This window comes from Enhydra lutris, unplaced genomic scaffold, assembly GCF_002288905.1.
Source record: "Enhydra lutris kenyoni isolate GAN:26980312 unplaced genomic scaffold, ASM228890v2 scaffoldscaffold13, whole genome shotgun sequence".
NCBI lineage: Eukaryota > Metazoa > Chordata > Mammalia > Carnivora > Mustelidae > Enhydra > Enhydra lutris.
In genome coordinates this window covers 35119534-35142600 of record NW_019154097.1, presented here as the reverse complement: position 1 = coordinate 35142600, position 23067 = coordinate 35119534, and the positions used below count along the sequence as shown (strand labels likewise).

At 57.1% G+C, this 23067-nt stretch overlaps 1 protein-coding gene across 2 annotated transcripts; it reads right to left on the bottom strand.

The window, feature by feature from the left end:
- Positions 1 to 1203: 1203 nt before the first annotated feature.
- Positions 1204 to 19784, bottom strand: LOC111146273 (allograft inflammatory factor 1 like). 2 transcript variants are annotated; one of them, XM_022501751.1, is made up of 6 exons: positions 19695 to 19784; positions 19455 to 19516; positions 8504 to 8570; positions 6653 to 6694; positions 4292 to 4454; positions 1204 to 1523 (listed from the first exon to the last, which is right to left on the bottom strand). In XM_022501751.1, the coding sequence occupies exons 1-6, from the start codon at positions 19723 to 19725 to the stop codon at positions 1436 to 1438; spliced, it is 453 nt and encodes a 150-aa protein (XP_022357459.1). In that variant the 5' UTR covers positions 19726 to 19784; the 3' UTR covers positions 1204 to 1435. The 2 variants fall into 2 exon arrangements, with proteins under 2 accessions (XP_022357459.1, XP_022357460.1); XM_022501752.1 differs by lacking the exons at positions 19455 to 19516; positions 19695 to 19784 and adding an exon at positions 14842 to 14949.
- Between the last annotated feature and the right edge of the window lie 3283 nt (positions 19785 to 23067).

Below are 23067 nucleotides of genomic sequence, written 5' to 3'. Positions count from 1 at the left end.
GGCAGAGAAGCTCTAGGGAAGGCAGAACTGCAGAGGATAGCCGGGCCCTTACCCTACTGTGGTGCTGACATGGAGACACTAGCAAGGCTGAGTCCTGGCCCAGGGCCTTCCCCAAGTATTTACCTAGGAGACTGCCCCTCCCCGGCCCAGCCCAGAGCAGAGATGAGGATGGGCACTGCATCCGAACAGATGGGTTCCAGTCCAGACTTCTGTCTCCTGATTAACCCCTTGGCAAGGCACTTAATCCCTGTGAGCACCAGTTTTCCCACCTGTGAAATGAGACGATCGGTCTAGATAACCTATGGAGTGAACCAGGGCTCTCAAACCTTGGGAGTCCATCACAAGGGTCCCCAATCCAATCCCCAAGCTTGTGCTTTTGGGTGATTGGAAATGGAGAGATGGGTTAGAGGGCAAGGCACATGTCAGGACAAAGTGGGGGGACTTAAAGCTTATAATAGGTGGTCAATAAATATCCGTTGGATGACTGATGAGTGAATGAATGAATGAGCGGAGTATGGCAGGAAGGCAAATGGGGGAGCACAGTCAGGTTTCAAGCAGATCCGGATCAGAAAGGAAACCTTCCATCTATCAGGTCTTGGCTTATTAGTGGTGCTATTTGCCGTGAGCACTCTATTCCTCCTTCTCCTATTCTGTTGTCCTCAGCATCCTCCCCAAAAGGTGGCACCAGACTAAACAGACACCCCTCCCAAGCCCCCTCGCCTTCTTTCCACCCCTAAAGACCTTTGCTGCTCCCACAAAGGACATGGGGGCTGCACTTTTCCTCCGAGCTGCCTGTAAAGGTTTGGCTGTGGGCAAGACCAGAGCATTCCTTCTGGAACCTTCTTGAAGGGCTCAGATCGCCAAGCCCCTCTTCTTCTCTCCTTCTGTCACCTCCCTGAGGCTGAGAAGTGTGGCATGGGGGAGGGCGTCAGCAGGGGAGGTGGGACAGTGGGTGGTCACGCTCTAGATGAGTCAAGAGCACGGAACCACGGAGCTGTCCAAGGAAAGTACGGTTCCCACTCTAGGATCTTCTGAGAGGGGGCTGTGGCCCTCATCAGGGCCAGGCCAGCAAGCCTGGACTTAGCTCAGGGACCCCAGAAGGACGGACCGTGTCAGCTCCAAGCATGAGGATCACAATCTTCCAGTCTCCCTGTCCTGGCCGCCCCCTCCAGGTTTTGGTCTGATGTCAGCCCTTCTGCACGGGGAAGGGGGAAGGAGGGAAGACGAGAGGGAGGTCCCCAAGGCACAGAATTCCCTGGCCCAGAGTCCCTTTAAGGCAGATAATTTGTGCTTTACAAAGAGATCACTGATTTTGCTGATAGAAAACGAAACAAACGCACGAAGACCAGACAAAACAAATAAGACAAATCACGATGAATCAAGAAGGGCAGCAAGAGCAGGAGGGAGGAACAGGAGCTGGTGCAGATGGTGGTCCTCAGGGCAGGCTGGCAATATCTCTCTCTGGAGGGGGGCCAACCGGCTTGGGGCTGCTCTCGTTGGCTTTTCCTTCAAACATCATGACTCTGGTTTGGAGACAGAGTGGGGGAAAAAAAAGGCAGGATTAGGATTCCTTCCCTCATCCAGGGAGAGATCATCCCAGCCCTCATGTCTGCAGGGTCCTCAACCGAATGCCCTTGCATCCATTCTCCAGTGGGATCTCCTCTATGTGAAGGGGCTGCTAGTCCCATTTCACAGAACAGAAAACTGAGGTACAAAGATCTCTGTATTCGAGGCCATGCATCTTCCCTTACCCATGCTGCCTAAAGGCAGAGCTAGGCTGGGTCATGGCTCTGCTCAAAACCCCTTCAGATCTTCAAAAACCACCCAAGGTTTTAAGAGTAACATCTGGGGTGCCTCGGTGTCTCAGTCGGTGAAGTGTCCAACTCTTGATTTTGGCTCAGGTCATGATCTCAGGGTCATGAGATCGAGCCCCGGATCAGGTTCCACTCTGGGATGGAACCTATTTAAGATTCTCTCTCTCCCTCTCCCTCGTCCCCTTGCTCATTCTCTCTCTCTCTCAAAAAACAAGGTAGCATCTTGGAAGTAGAGGATAGGGGTTACGGATGGAGCCTCTGAAGGGAAACAGCCTGATTTGAATCCCAGCCCTACTATTTCCCAGCTGGTGACTCAAGGACAACCCCACTGGCGCTCAGTTTCCATTTGGAAGTAAGGATGCCCAAAGGGCCAACAACCCTAGAGCTGTTTTGAGTACCCCCACTCTTCCTGTGGTCACCCTTTGGGTGGGCTCTGTCCACTGGCTATACATCCCATCCAAAGGGTGACAGTCCACAAGCAGCTTACCTCCAAGCTGATCTGCACACCCAAGGCCCTCCTTGACCTCTCCCCTTGGATGTCGAAAGGACACTTCCAACTTAATCCCTCAAAAACTCAGCTCCCAATTCCTGCCTCCCCCACCTGCTCTTCCCCCTAAAGTAAATAGCATCACTCACCCCAAATAGATGGGGATCATCTGACTCCTTGTTCTCCTCTACATATCTGGGCATTGAAGCAAACCTTCCAGCTCTGTCTCCCAAACCATTCCTGATTCCAGAAGCTTCTGCCTACCTTCACTGCAGCTTCTCCAGGCCAAGTGGCCTCATCTCTTGCCTGCACAGCCTCCCTCCTGCCACTCTCACCCCTGTTGCAGCCAGAGGCTTTTAAAAGTCAGCCCCTAGCTTACAGTCGTCCAATGGCATCCCTTCACATTAGTGCCAAATGCTGAGTGGGACCCAGACCCACAAGGCCCCATGTCACCTGGTCTGCAAACTCATCCTTCACTCCATGCACTCACTGATGGCCAGACACACTAGCTTCTGTGCTGTTCCTTTGAGCACACAAGCAGTCTGCCTCAGGGCCTTTGCACTTGCTTAGTCCGCTGCCCGGAATGCTTTCCCCTTCGGATGGCTCATCTCTTAACATCTCTTTCCCTCGAGGCTCTGGTCAAGTGTTGCCTTCTCAATGAGATCCTCCCTGCCTACTATCCCCTCCGTCTCTGTTCCTCTGTCCATTTGGGTTTTCTTGGTGCTACACCATGGCAATCTGGCGTTTTAGTTTCTTGGGTTTTTTTATTTTGTTCTTGCCTGTCTCTTGCCATGAGACTATAAGCTCCATGAGACCAACAACTCCTGTGTCCCTGACACCTAGAATAATTCTTGGTACATCGTTGGTGCTCAATAAATATTTGCTGAATTAATAAATGACACATCTGAGGGGTCACTAGGTAGACCAGAGCCGACCACAGAGTAAATGCACTAAATCCTGGGTGTTTTCTGAGAGCATCAACACTCCCGTTGCTGCCACCTGTGGCACGCGGCATCCCAGGTGTGCTGTGGTCTGACCTGGACGGTTTTCCATACCGCTTGCCCAACCCCTTCCTCACACTAGAAGCTCTGCAGGCTGAACCAGGGGCTCATGAGCAGGTCCTCAGCTTCCTTGGGCCTCGACTCCCCCCTTTGTAACAAATGAGGCAGGTATATTTGACATTCGTACGTTCAAAACCAGAGACCCTCCAGGGTATCTCTCTGCAGCGGGGGCAGGGGCTGGGAAGCGTGACCTTGGCCACCACAGACCAGGTGTTTGCCAAGACCCAGGTACTGGGCTGCGGCCTTCATATGCGTCACCTTCATATGCGTCACGACATTTCGCACAAGAGACTCACCATCATCTCTCGCTTACAAACCAAGAAACTAAGGCCCGGGACCAAAGGGGATTTGCCCAGACTCAATTAGGGGGCAAGCAACCGCATCAATATTTGAACTCTGCCTCCCTTCAGAGCCAATTGTTAAATATATAATGCTCTCCACAGCCTAGTGGGTAGTGGAATCACTTTGCAAATGAGGAAACCCGGGCTCAGAAGGTTTCATGGTAGATTTTTTTTTTTAAGATTTTATTCATTTATTTGAGAGAGCACACAAGCAGGGGGAGGGGCAGAGGGAGAGAACAGATTCTAAACGGAACCGGGAGCCCGACACAGGATTTGATCTCAGGACCCGGGGACCATGACCTGAGCCGAAGACAGACACTCAACCGACTGAGCCCCCACCCCCCTCAAGGTGCCCACACGGTAGATTCATCATCCCCGCCATCGTTCTGCTTCCTGAGCACTCATTCTACCGGAAAGTTCTGGGTACGTATTAATGTGCCCATGACAGATGAGGAAATCGGGTTCAGAGAAATCAAGCCCCTCGTGTCCAGCAGGTCCCACGAGGCGTTCCCTCCTGGCTGGGCTGAGGCCTTCCCACGCACAACGACTCTGCCTTCGGAGACCCCGGGAGAGGCAGGGGGTACTCACAGTTTAAGGACAGCTGACCGCTTTCCCAGCATCATGTTCACAAAGTCTCGGTAGGAGATGGTGTCGCTGACCCCCCCTGTCACCTCTGAGATCATCTTTTTCATCTCCAGATGGGTCTTGGGGACCCCAAGCTTCTCCATCATCCTCTTTAAAGACATCAGGTCTGTGAGAGGAAAAGCAGGTCTGTTAAGCGGAGACAGGCTGCGGGCCAGGCGAGGAAGCAGGTAGAGCTCCATGGCTCTCAGCCCCTGCCCGGGGACTGCAGTCCAGGGCCCTTCTCCTCCCCGGCGGGTGAACCCATCACACCGTCCCTGCTCTCTTCAGAGGTAGTACAGGGTAGTGGTTAGGGACAGGGACCTGGGCTGGAACCCAGTCCTGCTCTTTCTGGCTGTGGGACCTGGAGCAAACTACTTAACCTCTCTGAGACTCTGCTCCCATAAGCCATCAAATGGGTTGACGGGATCATTTGAGAGGGCGCGATGCACAAGAAGTACCCAGCACAAAGCAGGTGTCCAGCAATGGGGCCGTTAGGGGTCTGTTAGGTCTGCTGCGCCCCAAGGTCAGGGGGAGCTGTGTGCCCGCTGCTCCAGCTCCCCAGGGAGCCACTGCCCAGCAAGGTGGGGTCAGGGAGTAGGCTTGACCCAAGGCAGGGAAAGCCATCCTGCAGGGTGCTGGGCGGCAGCTTCTCTCCACCTGCCACTCCCACCCGGCAGTCCCAGGGTTCCCGCCTCGCCCACAGGGCACAGGAGCCAAAAATATCCTGCAGAGCAGGAAAACCAACAAAGGAACAAAATTCAAGAAAAACAAGGGAGGCACCAAAAAGTCACTACTCTCTGTAGAATCGATGCCTCTGACCTCCCTGCTCCCCAGATCTTAGGCAATTTCCTCCAGATTGTTCTGTGAACAATGGGTCAGCAGAGGGTGGTGGGAGAGAGGCGGGACAGAGGGCCGATTTTTGGGGCCAGGGGTGTGGCACGACAGCTCACCCGAGAGCAGGGTGGGCAGGACGGATGCCAGACCCCCAGGTGCCAGAACGTCCAGGGCATGTCAAAGAAAACTAGGCAGCCCTCTGCAGGGAAAAGTTAGAGGTCCCCCCCATGCTGCTGGCCAGGATTGAAATTGGCAAGACCTTTCTGGAAGGCAGTTTGGCAAGATGCCTCAAAAAAGTCTTTGACCCAGAAGATCCAATTCCCAAGATTTACTCTAAAGAAATAATCGGAGATCTGCACAAAGATTCACGTACAAAGACGCTCTTCACAGGACTATCAAAGTAGTTAAAATTGGAGCTTTCTAAATGCGCAATATTAAAACACTGGCTAAGTAAGTTACGGTCCGGCCCGCGGTGGAATATTACGCAGCCATTAATTATATTTCAAAAGAAAAATTAATCATATGTCAAAACACTCACAATATATTGTTTTTTAAAACGAGGTTCTAACACGGTTATAAAACAGCATTTGTGATTAGAATAAAGGGTGGGAGTATGTAAACCAAAATATTCACAGCGGTTATTTCTGGGAGGGAAGACTGTGGCTGACTTATTTTCGTCTTTGTGCCTTACTGCGTTTTCCAAAAGTTTTTATGATGAAGATGTATTAGTTTGATAACCCCAATTTTTTTTTTCCTGAAGGAAAATAAGGATAAAAATATTTAACAAGGAGAAGAAGGAGACAAGACGGAGGAGTAGAAACATCGCAGAGGCAGCAACACTGAGCTCAGGGCCAAACGGAGAAGGGAGAGCCAGTTTGGGAACCAAAGGCTGGGATCTGGACCCTGGGCCGACCACTTGACCGCCATGTGCCCCAACCCAGTCGGTTCACACTGCTGAGCCTGGCTTCCTCGTCTGTAAAATGGGGATAATTAAGCCAGCCTTGACCATGTCATAGCGTTACTCGTGAAGGTCAAGGGATGGTCTTGGACCCAAGGGCCATGGGACAGGCATTTGTCACCCCCAAACCAGGACCACATGATACAGTCAGGATCTGCTGGAGGAGGGAAGGTACGTACACAGAAGCACCATGTCCAATGCCGGCCAGCGTACAAAGGCAAGGACAAAGGAACCGCGAGTCCCCCGGGACCCGGACGTCAAGAGCCTGAGCATCTCCAACCCCGGGCAGGGGTGGCACCTGGCGTGGAAGGCTGAGACGTGTGCGGGGAGGTGTGTGGGAGGGAAGCAGCGAGGAGAAGAGTCTGGGGGCAGTGGGTCTAAGCTTAAGGCTGGCAGGCTGGCCTAGCCCATCGCGGGAGCTTTGGTGTGTGCCCCTCCCCCACACAGACGGCCCAGTGGGTCTCTCCAGACCCTCAGATCCTCCCCCCAGTAGGGACACCCTCCTCCCCTTGCACAGTCGAGGCCTCACTTACCAATCTCGCCCTCATTGTTCAGGTCAAACTCCATGTACTTCTCTGGAAATCACAGAGCAAAAACTGGGATTAATTAGCTCCGAATCAGGGTCCCAGAGATGTCCTCGAAGGCAACAGGCCGTGTCCCCAGGGAGCCCACATCCTCCTCCTCACACCCGCACTTCGGGGTCTAGACACAAGTCCCATCATCTCCACCACTGTCTCTGGAGAAAGAGCTCGCCCTGCCTGCACCCCTCTCCCACAGGCGTCATGGCATAAGGGTCTAGGGGGCCACTGTAACCTTCTGTTGAAGTGGGGCTTCCTCCCAGCTGCTTCCTCCCAGGTTCCCGCCAGCATGAGCTGGCTGTGTCACAGTGACTCCAAAGTGACTGGAACCGATTGCCAGGCCCTGATCTATGGGTGCAGTGGCTTTAGGAAGGGTGGGGTGAGGTGAGGAACCGGTCGGTTCTAGTGATTCTGATCCAGGTGTGGGAATCAACAGTTTAAGGAATCCCTGTGGTTCTGAACTTTTTGGGGGCAGGGGTGTCTGTGGGCACCACTGAAAATCTGGTCCTCTCCCGAGAGAAATGCCATGAACCCGCCCTTGACCCAAAGTGGCACATACAATGCCCAGGGGTACACAGACCCTCCCCATCACCTACAGACCTTGAGTTAAGGCTCTCTGGTCAAAGGCAAAGAGCCTTGTCCTCCCTCACCTTTGCATGGCTCTCCTAGGGGAGGCGGCAGGGGTCAGTGGAACGGGGCAGGGATGGGGTGGGGGGGTGGTTTATCCCACGACTTCTTTCTGTTCAATGGAAACAGCCCCATTGCATAATGGTTCAGAGCAGGGGACTTTGGAGAGAGACCAACACGTGATCAAGCCTTTAACTCTGCCATAGGCAGGTCGTGTGACCCCACATAAGGGACCCCCACCTCTCCGAGCCTGAGTTGTTTCATCTATAAATCAAAGTCGCACTTGTCTCCCTCCTGGCTGACTTGGGAGGAGTTGGGGAGCTCACGACACAGCATTCAAAGTGCTTCCCACAAGGTCAACACTCAACAAATGCTTTGCCATCAGGGTCCTGCCTGAGGACAACGAAGCCAGGAGTGGTTTGAGGAGTACTTGGCAGGCTCTTCGCCTTGGAGCAGGGAGGACGTCCACAGTGCCAAGCCTGGGGGGGAGGGGGAGGGAGGTGCGGCCTCGAGGCGATCTGGCGAGGTCCTCCAGCGGCCAGGGCTCCCTGCGCGCAGAGAGCATCTCCCAGGCAGGAAAGGTGGGTCTGCTGGGCTCCTTATGTGCACGGCTCCTCTCCTTTCGAGCTGCTGGCTGGGAACCAAGCACCAGGGCCCGGAACAGAGGGACCTTTATGCCGCCCCCTCCCTGCGCGGGCTCCCGGGCCCTGTTTTCTTTTCATCCCGTGCTGCTGGGATTCAATGGGCAGAAACTCTGCCCCCTGCCCCACTGTGGTGACACAAACGTCCATTCTGCACAGGGGCTCCCGAGCCGCTCCCCCGCGGAGGGGAGAGGCCAGGGCTGCTACAAAGGGCTGATTGTGTGCTGGGGCCCCGGGAGCAAGCGGGGCCTGGGCAGCAGCGGACAGGAGCCAGCCTGAGCCCCGCCTGTCAGGCAGCCGTGGTGGGGTGGGGTGGCGGGGCTTCGGGCAAGGGTGAGGGGCCTGGGGTGGCATGGAGGCAGGTAGAGGGGCCAGTGCCTGTGCCCGTGGCTGGGGACCCCATCTCACAGCCCACCAGGAGGAGGGCGTTCTGGAAGAAACGGGGGCACAGGCTGGCCTTGTGGGGTAAGGAATCCTATGTGCCAGGGGGCCAGCCCAGCTCTCCCGGGGAAGGGGAGGGCAGACAGCCCCGGCTCACCTTTGAAGGCCGCAAGCTTTTCTGGCAAGTTCTCTTCATCACTGTACTTCTGGTCACAGAGAAACTCCTTTGAAAGTGAAAGGACAGTGCTGAGTCCCAGGTCAGCAGGCACAACCCGCTGCCATGTAGGCCCACGGTCCTGGTGTCTGCTCCCACGCCAGGTGGCTGGGCTTGGCCGGAGAAGCACAGGAGGCTCTAGTGTTTGTCCTGGCTTCCTATCAACCCCCAGAGGCAGATCTGCAGGAACCTGCCCCTTGGGCAGGAAGGGTCTGCCCTAAACACCTCCAGCCAGCCTCTGAATTCCCAGCGCAGGGACTGGCCCTCCTCCCCCAGGGCACCCCAGCTCCAAGATCCATGAGGCCATGAGCCCCACACACAAGCTGCCTGGTTTCCAGCACTCACTTCCTAAGTGCGTGACCCAAGCTTATTAATTCTTCCCTATTCCTCTATGGTTTTATCTGACAAATGGGTACAGTCGTCACAGCCACTCCTCAGGTTTGTAAGAGAATCCAAGGCGAGTGTCCGTATGACTCTTGGCACACAGCAAGTGCTCAGGAAACAGCAGCTAGTGCATTGTTAGCCTCTGCTCTAGCCAGAAAATGATTGTATATTGCTTGGGAGGTTGGTTACTCTCTCATCTGTGTCCTCAGCTGTAAAACAGGGCCACCTTCCGCTCAAATGATGCCTTTCAGAAGCAGATGTGCAGGCGGGGGAGGGGCGCGGGACACGAACAACAGCCTCCAGAATGAAACACTGACCCGCATGATCTCTTGGGCTCTCCCAGTGGGCCCACAGGGTAGCTACTATTATTACTCCCATTTTACAGATGACGGAAGGGAGGCCCACCCAGGCAGAGCTTCACCTCGGCTCCGACTCCCGGAGAGCTCGCATCCCTGACCCCGACACTTAAAGATGGGCAGGAGGCAGCCGTTCATCGGGCTTCAGAACAAAATGCTGCTAATTAGTAAGCACTTGCTATGCTGGGCATAGCGTCCAGTGCCTTGTTGCCGCTCTTCAAGCCGCCCTAGAGCCTGTATTCAGATGGGAAAGCAGAGGGCATGTTCCCATCCTAGCGCCAGACTCCACAGATCCCCTCTCCTCCCTGGACCTCGCTTTCCTCATTACTGAGCAGACCGGACACAGGCGTTGCCCCCTCCGCCCATTTCTGAGGGACCACAGGGTACACGGTTCTGGTTGAGGCATCAAGGGAGCAGGTGAGACCAGGGAAGTAAGGTCTGTACTGTAAAATGACAAGAAGCCCGTGTTTAGAATGACGTGAAACGTCATCTGGACCTGCCACTCCATCTGTTTCTAAATTCCTGTGGGCATGTCCCACCAACCGACCCCTGAGTCTGTACTTCTGCATCTCCCAGGACATAAGACTGTCCAGCCTGCCGCGTAAACCCGCCTTTAATGTAGGAGAATGAACAGGAGAATAACTGAAGATAAAGTACTCTGGGTTTGGGTCTCAGTCCCCTCCTCACCAGCTGTGAAATGGGCACAAGGGTATCCATCTCTTCGGGCACCTGCCCCTTGACGGGGAGAACCCACTGTGAAAGCTCCGTGCCAGGCGTGTTCGTCCGAGCTCAGGAAGCAGCGGCACGGCTAAGAGCGAGGAGAATGTGATCCCTTCCAAGGCTCACGACCTCCACATTAACTCACGCCCTTCGCTAGAGAAGGAGATATCCACCTGCCAGTCTGGCTCCCCTCCTTGGTTCTGGGGGCTCTGTCCTACCCCCTGAAGCCAATTTGCCTGGATCCCTAGAGGGGATTGGTACCTACTGTGGACAGGCTCTGGTCAGTGCAGGATTTCTGCTTTGGGAGGGCACTGTGCCGTCTCATTAGGGTAGGAACGGCCCTGCCAGAGAGGTTAGATGACCTGCCTGAAGTCCTAGAGCTAGAAGGGTGCAGGCTCGGTTTGGAACCCGAGCCTGTTGGACTCCAGGATCCAGGCCTCCAGCAGCAACCACGGGGCCACCCCAGGGCCCACCATGTGGATCGGCCACACATCGGACCTCGTTACCAAATGCCATGCAGGGTCCTGCCCCCACTTAGCCAGAGCTGGGCTACCCTCCTCCCGGCTGGCTCTGTCCAGGACTTTTCTTCTTGGCTCCGTCTCGTCGCTCTTTTCCACCCCCCACCCCATTCTCTGACCCGAAGTAGGACAATTAACTCTTGTCTGTGGCCCCAAGCAAACCAGACGCCTCCTGGGGTCACAGGTCCCATGGTCTGCACAGCAGAGGGACAACTAGGTTCCTCAGTCAGTGGTTCCCAGACTTTGAGATAATGCAGAAGGAAACACTTCCCAAAAAAGTAAAAATAGAGGGAGGTGCTAAGATAGGGCTGCCAAGGTTTTATTTTGCCAAGTGGAGACTATACACAATCACCACTGACTGTTGCCACGAGTTCAAAGAAGGACATTCCGGGGGCGCCGGAGTGACACAGTCTGTTGAGCGTCCAACTCTTGGTTTCAGCTCAAGGTCATGATCAAGGGGCCCTGAGATCGAGCCCCATGGCGGGCTTTGCACTCAGCACGGAGTTGGCTTGTCCCTTTCCCTCGGCTCCTCCCCTTTCTCTCTCTTTCATTAAAGATATTTCGTGAAAGTGGGAAGTTCATAATTTCTTAAAAGATTTCATTTTTAGTGAGAGAGCATGAGAGGAGAGGTCAGAGGGAGAAGCAGACTCCCCATGGAGCCGGGAGCTGAAGCGGGACTCGATCTTGGGACTCCGGGATCATGACCTGAGCTGAACATAGTCACCCAACCAACTGAGCCACCTCGGCGCCCAGGAAATTCATAATTTTTTTTTTTTAAAGATTTTATTTATTTACTTGTCAGAGAGAGAGAGGGAGAGAGAGCAAGCACAGGCAGACAGAGTGGCAGGCAGAGGCAGAGGGAGAAGCAGGCTCCCTGACGAGCAAGGAGCCCAATGCGGGACTCGATCCCAGGACGCTGGGATCATGACCTGAGCCGAAGGCAGCTGCTTAACCAACTGAGCCACCCAGGCGTCCCAAAATTCATAATTTTTTAAAAAAGATTTTATTTATCTATTTGACGGAGATCACAAGTAGGCAGAGAGGCAGGCAGAGAGAGAGGGGAAGCAGGCTCCCTGCTCAGCAGAGAGCCCAATGCGGGGCTCAATCCCAGGACCCCGAGATCATGACCTGAACCGAAGACAGAGGCTTTAACCCACTGAGACACCCAGGCGCCCCGGAATTCATAATTTTTAAGTGGACTCCATTTAGCCTATGTTCGGATCACCGCATCGCCCCCATGTTCCCTCAGCTTTACCACCTCGGGAACCGGAAAACCTTCACGTGGGAGGCACAAGGGTTTGGGCAAGGCCCAACATCCGGAACCTCTGGTGAGAGGCCTAGAGGCCCTCCCAGCTCCCCCGTTCTGATCGACCAGAAATCCTGCACCAGCCGGAGCCTGTCCCCAACAGGTACCAACCCCCTGTGGAGACCCAGGCAGGTTGGGCTCAAGGGGTAGGACATGGGCCCGGTCTTGGAGAAAAACCACACAAGGATGATCACAGGACAACCAGGCAGTGGCTTCTGTCCACTGGGCCCGACCCCGGGCTGGCGAGGTGGTGGTGGGGGGGGCACGATTATTGTTTTCTCACCGCCGAAGCCAGTTTTCTCCTTGGCGCTTCCGACCACCTAATGTGCTATTTTATTGGTGTTCACCCCCCCCCCGTCCCCCCTACTGCTAGAATGAGTGCCTCAGCCACCCTGGGCCTGTCTGGGCCTCCCCCCATGCCAGGCTTGCTCCCACATCGGGACCTTCGCCTTTGGCTATGCCTTCTCCCTGCAGCGCTCATTTGCCCACCGCCCCACCCCCTGGCCCCGTGGCTCTCTCCCTCACCATCCTCACGCACTGGCTCAACTCTCCCCTTCTCAAGGAGGCAGACCCCATCCATCCTGCCCACTGCAGTCCTCTGCCTCCACTCCCAACGCCCCTTATCTTGCTGTACAGCCCCTTTTATCCCACGGGATGAATCATCTGCTAACACAGTTCACAACATGATGCTCATGAAGGGTGTCGTCTAGGGTCTGTCTCCCCGCCCGCCCCCCCACTACAGTGTAGGCTGCACATAGTGGGTGCTCAGGAAACACGTGCAGGCTGAGTGAATGAACTGAGACCCAGGACCCAGGGAGGATAAAGAACTTGCTCAACTCAGCACAGCCGGCAAGTGCCCGAGCTGGGATTCAGGTCCACAGTGAAGGCTGCCTGGGCTCCTTCCCTGCACGGAGCTACGGAATCCAAGCGGCCCACGGCAGTGGCTATTGGAAGGAGGCCAGGGGGGAAGGCAAGCCTTGGGCCACAGGTGCCAGGAGGATGAGCTTACTATCTCATGCCCCAGAGATGCCTAGCACCCAGCAGTGCCCAGCACACAGTAGGTGCTCAGGAAACACTGGCCAAGGGACTGGAGAAGCCTGGCATTCAGCCCAGAATCATTTTCTCTACTCTCAGCCCAGACACAGTGGGGCTGCTTTGCAAACATGTATGCGTGCGACACAGACTGGAGGGGTCAGAGATGGGAATCCTATTTTTCCTTAGAGCCCCAAATGGCAATGGCTTGAGCCACAGAGCGACCAGGGCTGGGAGAGGCATCTGACCCGGTCAGGCGTGGGTGGGGGTTAGGGCAGCTGTGCGGACCAGGCCTTTGGCAGGGTGCCAGGGAGGGGGCAGGTGGGCAGCAGAAACAGGAGTTTCCATTGGTGGGGTTGCCAGCTCCCGCCCCGGCTCCAAGCTTTGGATTCTTGGTTCCTGCTCATGCACAGCCCACAGCTTCCCTACTTCCAGGCGTCCTTACCCCCCGCCCCCTTCCCCGGGATCTTTGCCCAGCCTCGGGGGCACAGCCATGCCCAGTGGGCAGGTACCCTGTGTGTCCACACCCCAGGACCCACAGCTGCCCTGTCTCTGGGTCCCCAGGCAGAGAAGAGCGAGCCACAAATACATACATGTAAGTGCTCATACAGTGCCCGTTCCCTAGTAAACACTACATGAATGTTGGCTGTTTATTACTGGGACCTCCAAACACTTAAATGAGTACAGTCTGCTTACAACCCCCCAGCTCGCCATCCAGAACATCATTATCCCCTCCCCCGACCTGGGCTGAATACGGTTTCTCTTTCCCCTTTCCGGGTATTCCCATTGGAGAGACGGGACAACGGAGGCCCTGAGACATTGCTCAACCTGCTCATCGTTACAAAGTTTTAACAATTCAAGCAACGTGTACCTCCTTTCACCGCCCCAGATCCTTCCCTGCCCCAAACAAGGAGAGGGTGGTCTGGCCACAGGTTTCTGGGCAAAGAAAGTCAACACTGTTACGTTTCCTCTTAGGCTGCTGCAGAAAGAGGGTATTTCAGAGGCCAGGGACCCACTCAATAGCCCTCTAGGGGGACGGGAGAGTATGTGGATGCATTCCTCCACCCCCATGCCCCTCTCCCACTCCAACTCCCTGTCCCCAAAGACCATTTTTTCCAGCTTCAGAAACTGCTGTCAGGGCTTCCAGGGATGAGGGCTGCTGGGGAAACTGAGGCACCAGAAGGGAAAGTCTTGCCTCAAACCACAGTGGTCAGGAGACCTCCATCAAGTCCCCAGGGGCAGGGTGTGAGGGGCAGAGGGCTTGGGGAGGGAGGTTGAATCAAGTGGTCTGGGTTCAAATCCCAGCTCCAGCACTTGCTAGCTCTGTGGCTCTGGGCAACTTGCTTTACCACTCTGGGCCTCAGTTTCCTCATCTGTAAAATGCGATCATAACAATAGAACCTCCTCCTTGGATTGGTGTAAGGATTAAATGAGCTAACTGCATAGAGAGAGCTTGGCTCCTAGCACATTTACTAAGCGTAAGCAGTTACAACCAAACCCAAGCCTCACCAAGAGATCAACATGAGCAGGGCAAGGGCAGAGACCTACCCACAACTCTCCGTCCCACACTGCGCCATGGAGTCCTCCTGGTAAGCCTTGACCCTCGGGCCATCCCTCTGCAAGGGCAAACTTTGATTTGTCCTTGGACACCCGGGAGACTTGGCAGCGACGGGCCATCCACACGGGACAGAGTGCTCCCATCTCAGCCCCAGGGGACGGTGCCCACAGGCACACCTGCTCGCTGCTGCCTCTCTTGGTCCTCTCCAACCTCTGATGCACATCAGAACCCGCCCCCCCCCCCCCGTCCCTGGGAGCCCCGTCTACGCCCTTATGCCCGGAAGGGAATATTTCCAAGACTGGCAGAGGTTGGCAGCCCCTGCCGTGTCCGGCCTTCCAGATCCCTTGCCACCTGCCTGCTCTCCCCTCCCCCACGCCCCCTCCTTAACTCTCTTTCCGGGCTGGTACCTCTAGCACCTGCTCCCGGATGCTCGCTCCCGGCCCTCCGTCCTTGTCCTTATGGACCAGCTGCAGCAGAATTTTGGGGCGGGCAGATATCACCATCTTGGAGGCCATCCAAGGAGCTGGTGGCTGCAGCCCTGGGCAAAACCCCCAAGGACAGGCAGCACCATAGTGGGCCTGGGCTGAGATGGCTGTGACACCACCCACAGGCTCTTAAAGGGCCAGTGCCAGGTCCGTGCGGGGCCTGAGGCCTGGTGCGCAGCGGGAGCCTGGAAGGTGCCCCCACAAGGACAACAGGCTCACATTGCCCATGGTGGCTCTGAGGCCTCATGTGGATGCAGCATCCTTGCCAGCAGGTGGGGCAGCTGAAGGAAAACAGCCCGCAGACTACGCAAATGAAGCGGCCCTGACAGAAATTCCATCCCCGGCTTCCTGTGACACGGCCACGCCAAGGTCGAGCCCGGCTGTACCCGCGCGGACACTGAATCCTTGGGGGCTCACGTGGCCGCTTATCACCATCTCCCTTATAATATATTAAGGAAGAGCAAGAGAGACGGGTGCCGGCGAGGCCAGCTGGGCTCACTCACCCGGGCAGGGACAGGCAGGGTGGCACAGGGTACGCAGGGAGAGAGACACACCTGCGTCGTGCCCTGCTCTGGTCTCAGAGGTCCCCGATGCTGGGGCAGGACAGGGGACCTAGAACACCAGGGCACAGATCCCCAGCCTGCCCTGTCCAGCTCTTCCCAGTACAGACGGTGTGTGGGCTCTGAAATAACCATTAGGCCCCTGAACGCTGCAGGGAATGCCAAGTGCCCTTGACTCGACCCAGGAGGGCTGGGAAGGCGGGACAGTAGCCAGAGATCCTTATCACCTAAGCAGGAGAGGCTTGTGTCCCAGCTCAGCCGTGGCCACCTGGCAGACAGGGTCCTGGGCAGGCCACGGGAGCCGTCAGAGTCAGCATCCCAGCTCTGCCACTTCCTGGCTCGGTGACCTTGGGCAGGTGACTTCACCGAGCTGTTTCCTCATCTCTAAAACATGAGCCTGAGGAATCGCTGTCCCACGGGGATGTTTATAGATTCCTCCTGCACATCTGTCTAGTCAAGCGCTCCATCCGGAGGGTCACTGAGATGATGTACTGGCATGGAGCAAAGGCACGACCCACGTTATTGGTTCAAGATTCCAGCCCCTGGCTGGTTCGAGATGCAGCCCTCGTCGTCCTCCGGGCTCCTCCTGCTCAGTCCCAAGGATGAGGGCACTCTGCGGGGCAGCCCCCAGTCCCACTGCCTCTCTGTGTCCCTGTGGGAAGCTGCAGAGAGAATCTGTCCCGTTGCCATATAAGGCCAGGCCTGGCTGGCCCGGGGTCACCTGCCATGCCACCAAGGCTCAGGGAATGTCAGCTATGTGGGGGGGAGTAGGAGGCGGGCTCAGGTCCTGCCTGCTTCAGTAGTGCTGAGAACGCCCACACACACTTGCGCACGCACACACGCGAGTGCGCACACACACACACGCACACGCACATGCACGGCAAAGGCAGGGAGGCTGGCTTCAGGCAGTTCACTCAGCCCCTGCGAGTCTTGTTTTCTGTAAAATGGGAACAGACACTCACAAGAGGAGAGCGAGCATTTCATGAGATAACACCCGGAGTGCTCCTGGCACACTGCCCGGCTCCTGCCAAGTGCTCAGAAAATGATTACAAAAATGAGAGCAAAACCAAAAAGAGTGCATTTCCATGCAGGCCCCCAGGACCTCCAGGTCCACCCAAGTCTCCTTCTACTTTGGCTCCTGACCCTTATAACAACAATAGCGAAGACTGAGCTGCCCTCCCTGGAAGCTGGCCTGGCCCTGGGGCGAGGGGAAGGCTCCAGAGGGAACTGGGGTGCTGGCCCAGAGAAGCCCCCAGAGCTGCCGGCCAGGCTGGGGTCGACCCTGGGCAGCAGCCCCGGGGTGCTCAGGCCCGTACAGCCGGTGAGTCATGAAGCCCCATCCTCCAGGGGCTCCTGCCTCCACAAGGCCCATGGGAAAATGCTCCATCCGGCCCCCCAGAAGCTCTGTGCCAGTGCGGGCAGTGAAGCTGCACCCCAAAGAAAGCCAGTCTGGGCTGCCAACATGGTTCCCTCTAGAGTCCACGCACACCAGGGAATGTCTGCTGTGGTCGCGGTCATGGGTGAAACAGACTCAGACCCTCAAACAGAGCGACTCCCTTGGTCTACAAAGAGCTCCTGTCTGGTCATCTCTTGATTGTTGCGGGGACAGAGCAGGGATCTCTGCTCCCTCTGCAGGGAGGGAGGCCTAAGGTTCTGCTCTGTGGAAGGGTCCGGCCCACGCTGAGCAGCCAGCATGGGCTGTGGCTTGCACTAGACCTTGCCCCTAGGATTCCGCTCCCTGCATCTTTAAGCACCAAACTGATGACAAGGACCATGAAAGCTGTGTGCTTTACAAGGATTATCTCCCTGAAAAATCACCGCAACCAAAATGCCATTATCTCAAGTGGCATGCCCAAGGTCACAGAGCCAGCAAGAGCTCTGCCCACCCCTGCACCACCACCCCTGACCTCCTGGGCCGGCGAGGCGAGGGTGGGGGCCAGCACACAGCTCAAACTTCTGGTTTGATCCTGGAGTCCCCTTCCTCTGGTTTGATCCAGCAGCCAGACAGTAGGCTGGGTTCCCATGGCAGGGATCAGAATAGCTTCTGGGCAGTCAAAGGACACTAGACGACAAGCTCTGTCACCGGCTTCTGTGTGGCCTTAGCCAGTTGCCTGCCCTCTCTGGGTTTTGGGGTCCCAAGGTGGTAACACATGGCCCCTTCTTGTTCACTTTCTCCAGTCCCAGCACTGTCCAGATCAGCCCCCTGAGAGCCACAGCCCCACCCCCTTCTGAGCCAAGCCAGTCCACCGCCCAAACCACCAGGTAGCCTACTCCTACAAACCCCTCCGACTGCCCCCCACTAAGGGCAGGGCTGGCATGAAAGTCTCACACACTCTCAGCAACTGTGGGTTGTCTGACCGTAGTCCCCTCTCCCCCATCTCCAGCTGTCTCTGGCTCAGGGTCCTGCTGGCTGTGGGTGGATTCAGCCGGCTTGGAACCCGCCCTGTCGAGTGGCCCAGGGGGCTGTATGAGGTCAGGGTTCCAGGCTTCCGTCCAGAGGGCAAGAGCAGCCAAGACCAAGACCAAGGGCGGGCTGGCTGCAGAGTAAACTGGGAAGGAACCCAGCAGCCTGGACCCCTGAGAGCCCCAGCCACACCATCAGTCTCCCTCCCAGCTATGCTCAGGATGGCCCCAAGAGGCAGGTGATGATGGCACAGAAGGGACTAGAGATTACTTGGAGGGACCCTGGGTCCCCAGAGCCCTGCTTGGGATTCCTATAGCCAGCAGAATGAAATCAGATAAGCTGCCTCATTCCAAATACTCCGAAAAAAAGTCAAGACTGCCAGCCCAGGCGAGAAGAAATACTAGAAAATACGACGGCCGTGCGCAGCCCCCGGACCCACTTCCACACAGCTTTGACCCGGACCCTGCTGACCGTCACCAGCTTCCCACTTGGGGACTCTGAGCTGGGCTTGGACCTTGGGTGCCCAGAAGCTGAGGGAGCCAGCAGGGGGGATGCCCAGCCTTGTTTCAGTGGGGACCCCCCTGCAGCCTGTTGGGAGGGAATCTGGGAGGTGTCTACCTTAGGAAAGAATTCTAGCACCGTCCACAGAAGTCAGCCCTCCTGCCAGGTGCTGGGCCACGCACACTATATATATTTTCCCTCTCTGAGCCCTCAAGGTGGCCTCAATTTTGTTCTGAGATCGGGATTCCTGATGGAGGCCGCGCCTGAGCCCAGATCTCACAGGACCCCAGACCCTGGGTTGTGCTGCTTTTGAGTTTTGGTCAATCCAGGCAGGCCCTGACACTTTTCCTTATCTTCTAGAATTTACCTGGCCATTAAGCAAATGTTTGTGCACCATCGCGCACCCAGCAACAGCGGGGTTTCTGTAAAGAAATCCATGAGGTCCAGCAAGAAAAGCATCAAGTGTCTCAGGGAACCTTTCCTAAAAGCTGGAGTGGGAAAAGAGTTGTGGGGTGGGGTGGGGTGGGGGAGGGGCCTTGCATTTTCTGTCTGGGAGGGCGCACCCACGCGGCAGTCTGGACCCCAGGTTCTAAAATCAGCCCCACCTGGACTTGCCGGGCCATCGCGGGGCAGCCACCGAGCCTCTCAGGGCCTCCATTCCCTCCCGCGGTGTACTACCGGGAGCGGGGAGGAGGGGCGGCTCAGAGACATCGGGGGTCCCTCCCTGGACTCAGTTCTCGCCGCTGGTCCCAGGCGGGCTTCCGGGGAGGCCGGGCCCGGAGGCATCAAAGCTCCCGGGCGAGCCCCACCTCCCCAGTCTAAGAGTAACAACTTGCAACCCGAGCCGCGGGAGCCGAGCTGGGTGGAGGCGGCGGAGGCGGTGGAGGGGGACCTACCTGGAGTCGGAGGCACGGGGCGGGGGCCGGGGAGGAGACCGGGGAAGCCCAGAGGAGGAAGAGAAGGGGGTTGATGTTGCGGCAGGCACAGCCTCGCAGACGGGGGCGGGACCTGAGGGGCGCTGGGATATTTGGGGGCGACTCGCGAGCCGACCCCGGGCGGCGCGCGCTTACCCGGTTGATCTCGGCCAGCCTCCTCTCCTGCCGGGCTTTGAGCAAGCCGAACGCCTTCCCTCCTGCAGGAGACAAAGAGGCGGCCCGGGAAGCTGGTGTGTGTGGGGGGGGTCTCCCCCGGCCCCGCGCCGCGGACCCCGCCGTCCGTCCGGCGCGCGCAGGTGGCGGGCGGGGGGACTCCGCGCCGGGGTGGGGGGGGGGGGCAGGGGCGCGGGACAGCGCGGGGACGGCGGCGCCTACCTTGGAACCTGTTGCTGAGCGCGAGCGACATGGTGAGCACCGGGCTCCCGCCGGCTCGGGGCTACGCGGCCGCGGCGAGGCACGACGAGGAGGGACGGGTGCCGGGTCCGAGCTCCGGCGGAGTGTGGCGGCGGGACGGAGGGGCGGAGGGATGGCGCGGGCGGCCGGACACACCCCTCCCGCCCTCCTCTCCCCGCCCCCCCGCCCCGGGCCCTCCCGCCCCGCCACCCGGCCGCCGGCATCAAAGCGCCTATTATGCGGGACGCCGCGCCCGCCGCCCGCCCCTCTGGTGGAGGGCGCGGAAAATGCACTGCCCGGGACCTCCCCGGGCCCCTTTCCCGCTCCGGGCCGCGATGTCCCCAGAAAGAAAGCGGGGACGCACTTGGGATCCTAGAGGATCAGCTAGGGTCCCGGTGGCCGCGAGCGCGCGCTCCAGCACCCGCCGCTGTTACGTTACGGTGGCCCTGGGCGCGCGGCGCTGGTAGAAGGCAGGCCAGCCTCCCCAGTCTCTACTTTTAACTCTTGGAAGAAAAATATGAAAACTTTGAGGGTTTTTTGTGTGTGTGTGTGTGTGTGTGTGTGTGTGTGTGTGTGTGTGTGTGTGTGTGGTTGGGTAAAGGCATAATGACAAAGCGCCGCGAAGACATCAGTGACACTTTAAATCCATCAGAATGATTTGTGTTTTGTTAATTAAATCTGTTCTTGAGCACTCACTATGCCCCAGCTACTTTGCCGGCTCAGTACAGCATAGATTTACATTGTTTAATTCTCAAAACTCTGCAGAATAGGACTTGGTGTTCCCAGTTGACAGAAAAGAAAAGTCAAGGAGCTGAAGCTGGGGACAAGTCCACTCGGATGATGATAAGCCAAGCCCCCGACTCCTGGGGGTAGGGGGCGTGGGTGCGGGAACCAGGGACTAGTGACGGGACAGTAATGAAGTCTCACGGCCGAATCAGGACAGTTCTGAGAGTGAAGGGTGGCAGTCCTCCTAAGTATGCCGACAGCCACAGGTACAAGCAGGAGCTGTCCTGGGCAAACAGCTGTCCCAGTCACCAGTAATGCAAACCCCCCACCCCACCACCACCACCACAGAGTGTGTCCCTGGGAACTGGATCTGGGAAGTCTCCTTCCCCACAGACTTACCTTTGTCTTGCCCTCAGGACTGGGATCCTGGGGCCAGCTGGTCATCTCTTCTGTGGTTGTCCCTGGGAGGCAAAGTGGCCAGGTTGTCCCAAGGAAGGGGGCTGGACAGGATGGAATGTCCCACGGTGGACCCATGTCAGGGCAGCAGCAGTTCAAGGCCCCACGTCCCCAGCACAGTGAGCACCTGCTTCCCCCACCCCCCCGGTTATTCTCTGGTGCCCACCCACCTCTAGGGTTTGGATCTGGCCAAGCTGTGTGGTCTGGGGCCCAGCACCAGCCTTGTCTGAGGCTCAGTGTCCTTTGCTGCAGAGTGGAGGAAACAGTGCCTCTCACCCAGCAACGGCTGTTAGAACTTTTATGACTTTCAGGGTGCTTGGAGCAGAGAGTAAAAGCCTGCAGGGGAGCAGGGCTTAGGAATTACAACCCTTGGTTGATGGGAGATGTTCCATCTGGAGGCCAGATTAGGGACCTGACCTAGAATGGGGCCCTCATGACACCCTTCCCAGTCGAGGCTCAGATGGCCTGTTGCCCTGGTCGGTTGCGGTGGCCGGCCGCCCCACCTTCCCGTGCTCAGCCGCCGGGCTGCGTTGCTAACCAGATGCTCCGCAGCTGCCACACTCCACCCAGCACAGCCCCACCTCTGGGGCCGGAGTGGCTCTGCACACACCAGGCATGACCGGACTGCATGAGTCATGAGATGTTAAGCCTGAGGTACGTCACCATGGAATGGAGAAGAGGCCTGGGCTGCACATCCCCACCCCACTGGGATGATGACACTGGGCCTTGCTGAGCCCCACAGCTTGAGCGGATAGGGGTTTAATGCCAAGAGCAGGCATCAGAATGGCCGCGTGCCTCTATCAGCACAGAAACTGGGTGTTGAGGAAGAGGGTCTGGAGGGCATCAGACTCTATCTATTCCGGGGTCTGCAAAGAACCTTGGTCTTCTTGGCCCTTCCTATACCAGACACCAGTCATCCAACGCCCTGCAGAGCACCAGCCTCCCGCCCCTGTCCTTCCTCTCCTATCTACCCAGTCACTCCCTGGGTCATCGGTGTCCACCACATTATGCACACACACACAACCCTCACTCGCCGTGGCCTTGGCTTTCAGGTTGTCTGTGGAGGAGCCGGCCTCTTTCTTGGAATGCTCTCCCCCAACAGATCTGGAGAGGATACAGAGAAGCTCTCAGTATATGGCTTTGTACCGCTCTTCTGACTAGGAATTGGGGGCCCTGGCCTAAGCTGGGTCTGTCTTTTGGGGGAGTAATCAGGACAGTTTCAAACTTGTCTCTGGGTTGGACCGATGAAATGGGACTAGGGTCCGGGGGTGCGGGCATCCTCTTCCATCATGCTCAGGAAGAGCAAAGAAAGCTGCTCTGCGCGCGGGGTGGGGAGGTAGGAGACTGAAGCAAACATGGGGGTGGGGGGCAGAGGCAAGGAGAGGGTTAGAAGGGAGGGGACAGGAGAGTCCCCGGAGGCTTGGCAGTGTTTCCCACCCCAGGATTCTAGGAGAGCCTCCCACGTCCTCCCAACAAACTCCCCTTTTTAATTATGCCAACTTGAAAGGGCTTCAGACTATGTGGCCAAGAGCTTAGACTGCCCATGTTCCATAGTCCATCCTATCGATGCAACCTGGGTTTTCTGGGTGATCTGTGCTGGCCAGGCCCCCACCCTGTGAACCCTGAGCTATTGCCCACCCTCCTGCCTGGAATGTTCCCTCTGACTCCCCGCCCTTTAAGGTCTGGCCCAAAGCCCTTCTTCTTCTCATTGGTGTCCATTTCTGAGTGGAGAGACACTTGATTTTGAGTTCACGATGTCCTGCTTCCCTGTCTCCGGCCTGAACCAGAGATCAGCCGAGGGCCCCTCATGCTCTCCTAGGCTTTGCCTGACAAACCCCCCCGGAGCAGAGGTGGGACAGCAGGTGCCTATGGCCGCCAGACCCCAGCCAAGCCCCCACGGGAAGACCCTGGCAAAACCAGTAAGCTCCACTTCTGCCACCTGCCTGCTACTGCACGTGGACCAAGAGAGATCACTGAACATTCCTCCACCCACCCGCTGGGTGCTAGGTGTGTGCACCCACATGCCAGGACAGTGAGTCCACACCACAGCCGGGGCCCCTGCTTCCAACCAGCGGGAGATGACCAAAAGCATGCCACCCAGCTAGTAAAGAGGTCCTTTATTTTCACATTAAACAGAACCAGTCCATGTTGCTTCCTGTCCACCCCGCCCCCT

Coding starts and splice junctions, on each gene's coding strand:
- LOC111146273 (XM_022501752.1), bottom strand. CDS start 14,949: ATGGCCTCCAAGATGGTGATATCTGCCCGCCCCAAAATTCTGCTGCAG. Junction 8,571..14,841: donor TCCGGGAGCAGGTGCTAGAG/GTACCAGCCCGG, acceptor TCACTTTCAAAG/GAGTTTCTCTGTGACCAGAA. Junction 1,524..4,291: donor CGGTCAGCTGTCCTTAAACT/GTGAGTACCCCC, acceptor TCTCCAAACCAG/AGTCATGATGTTTGAAGGAA.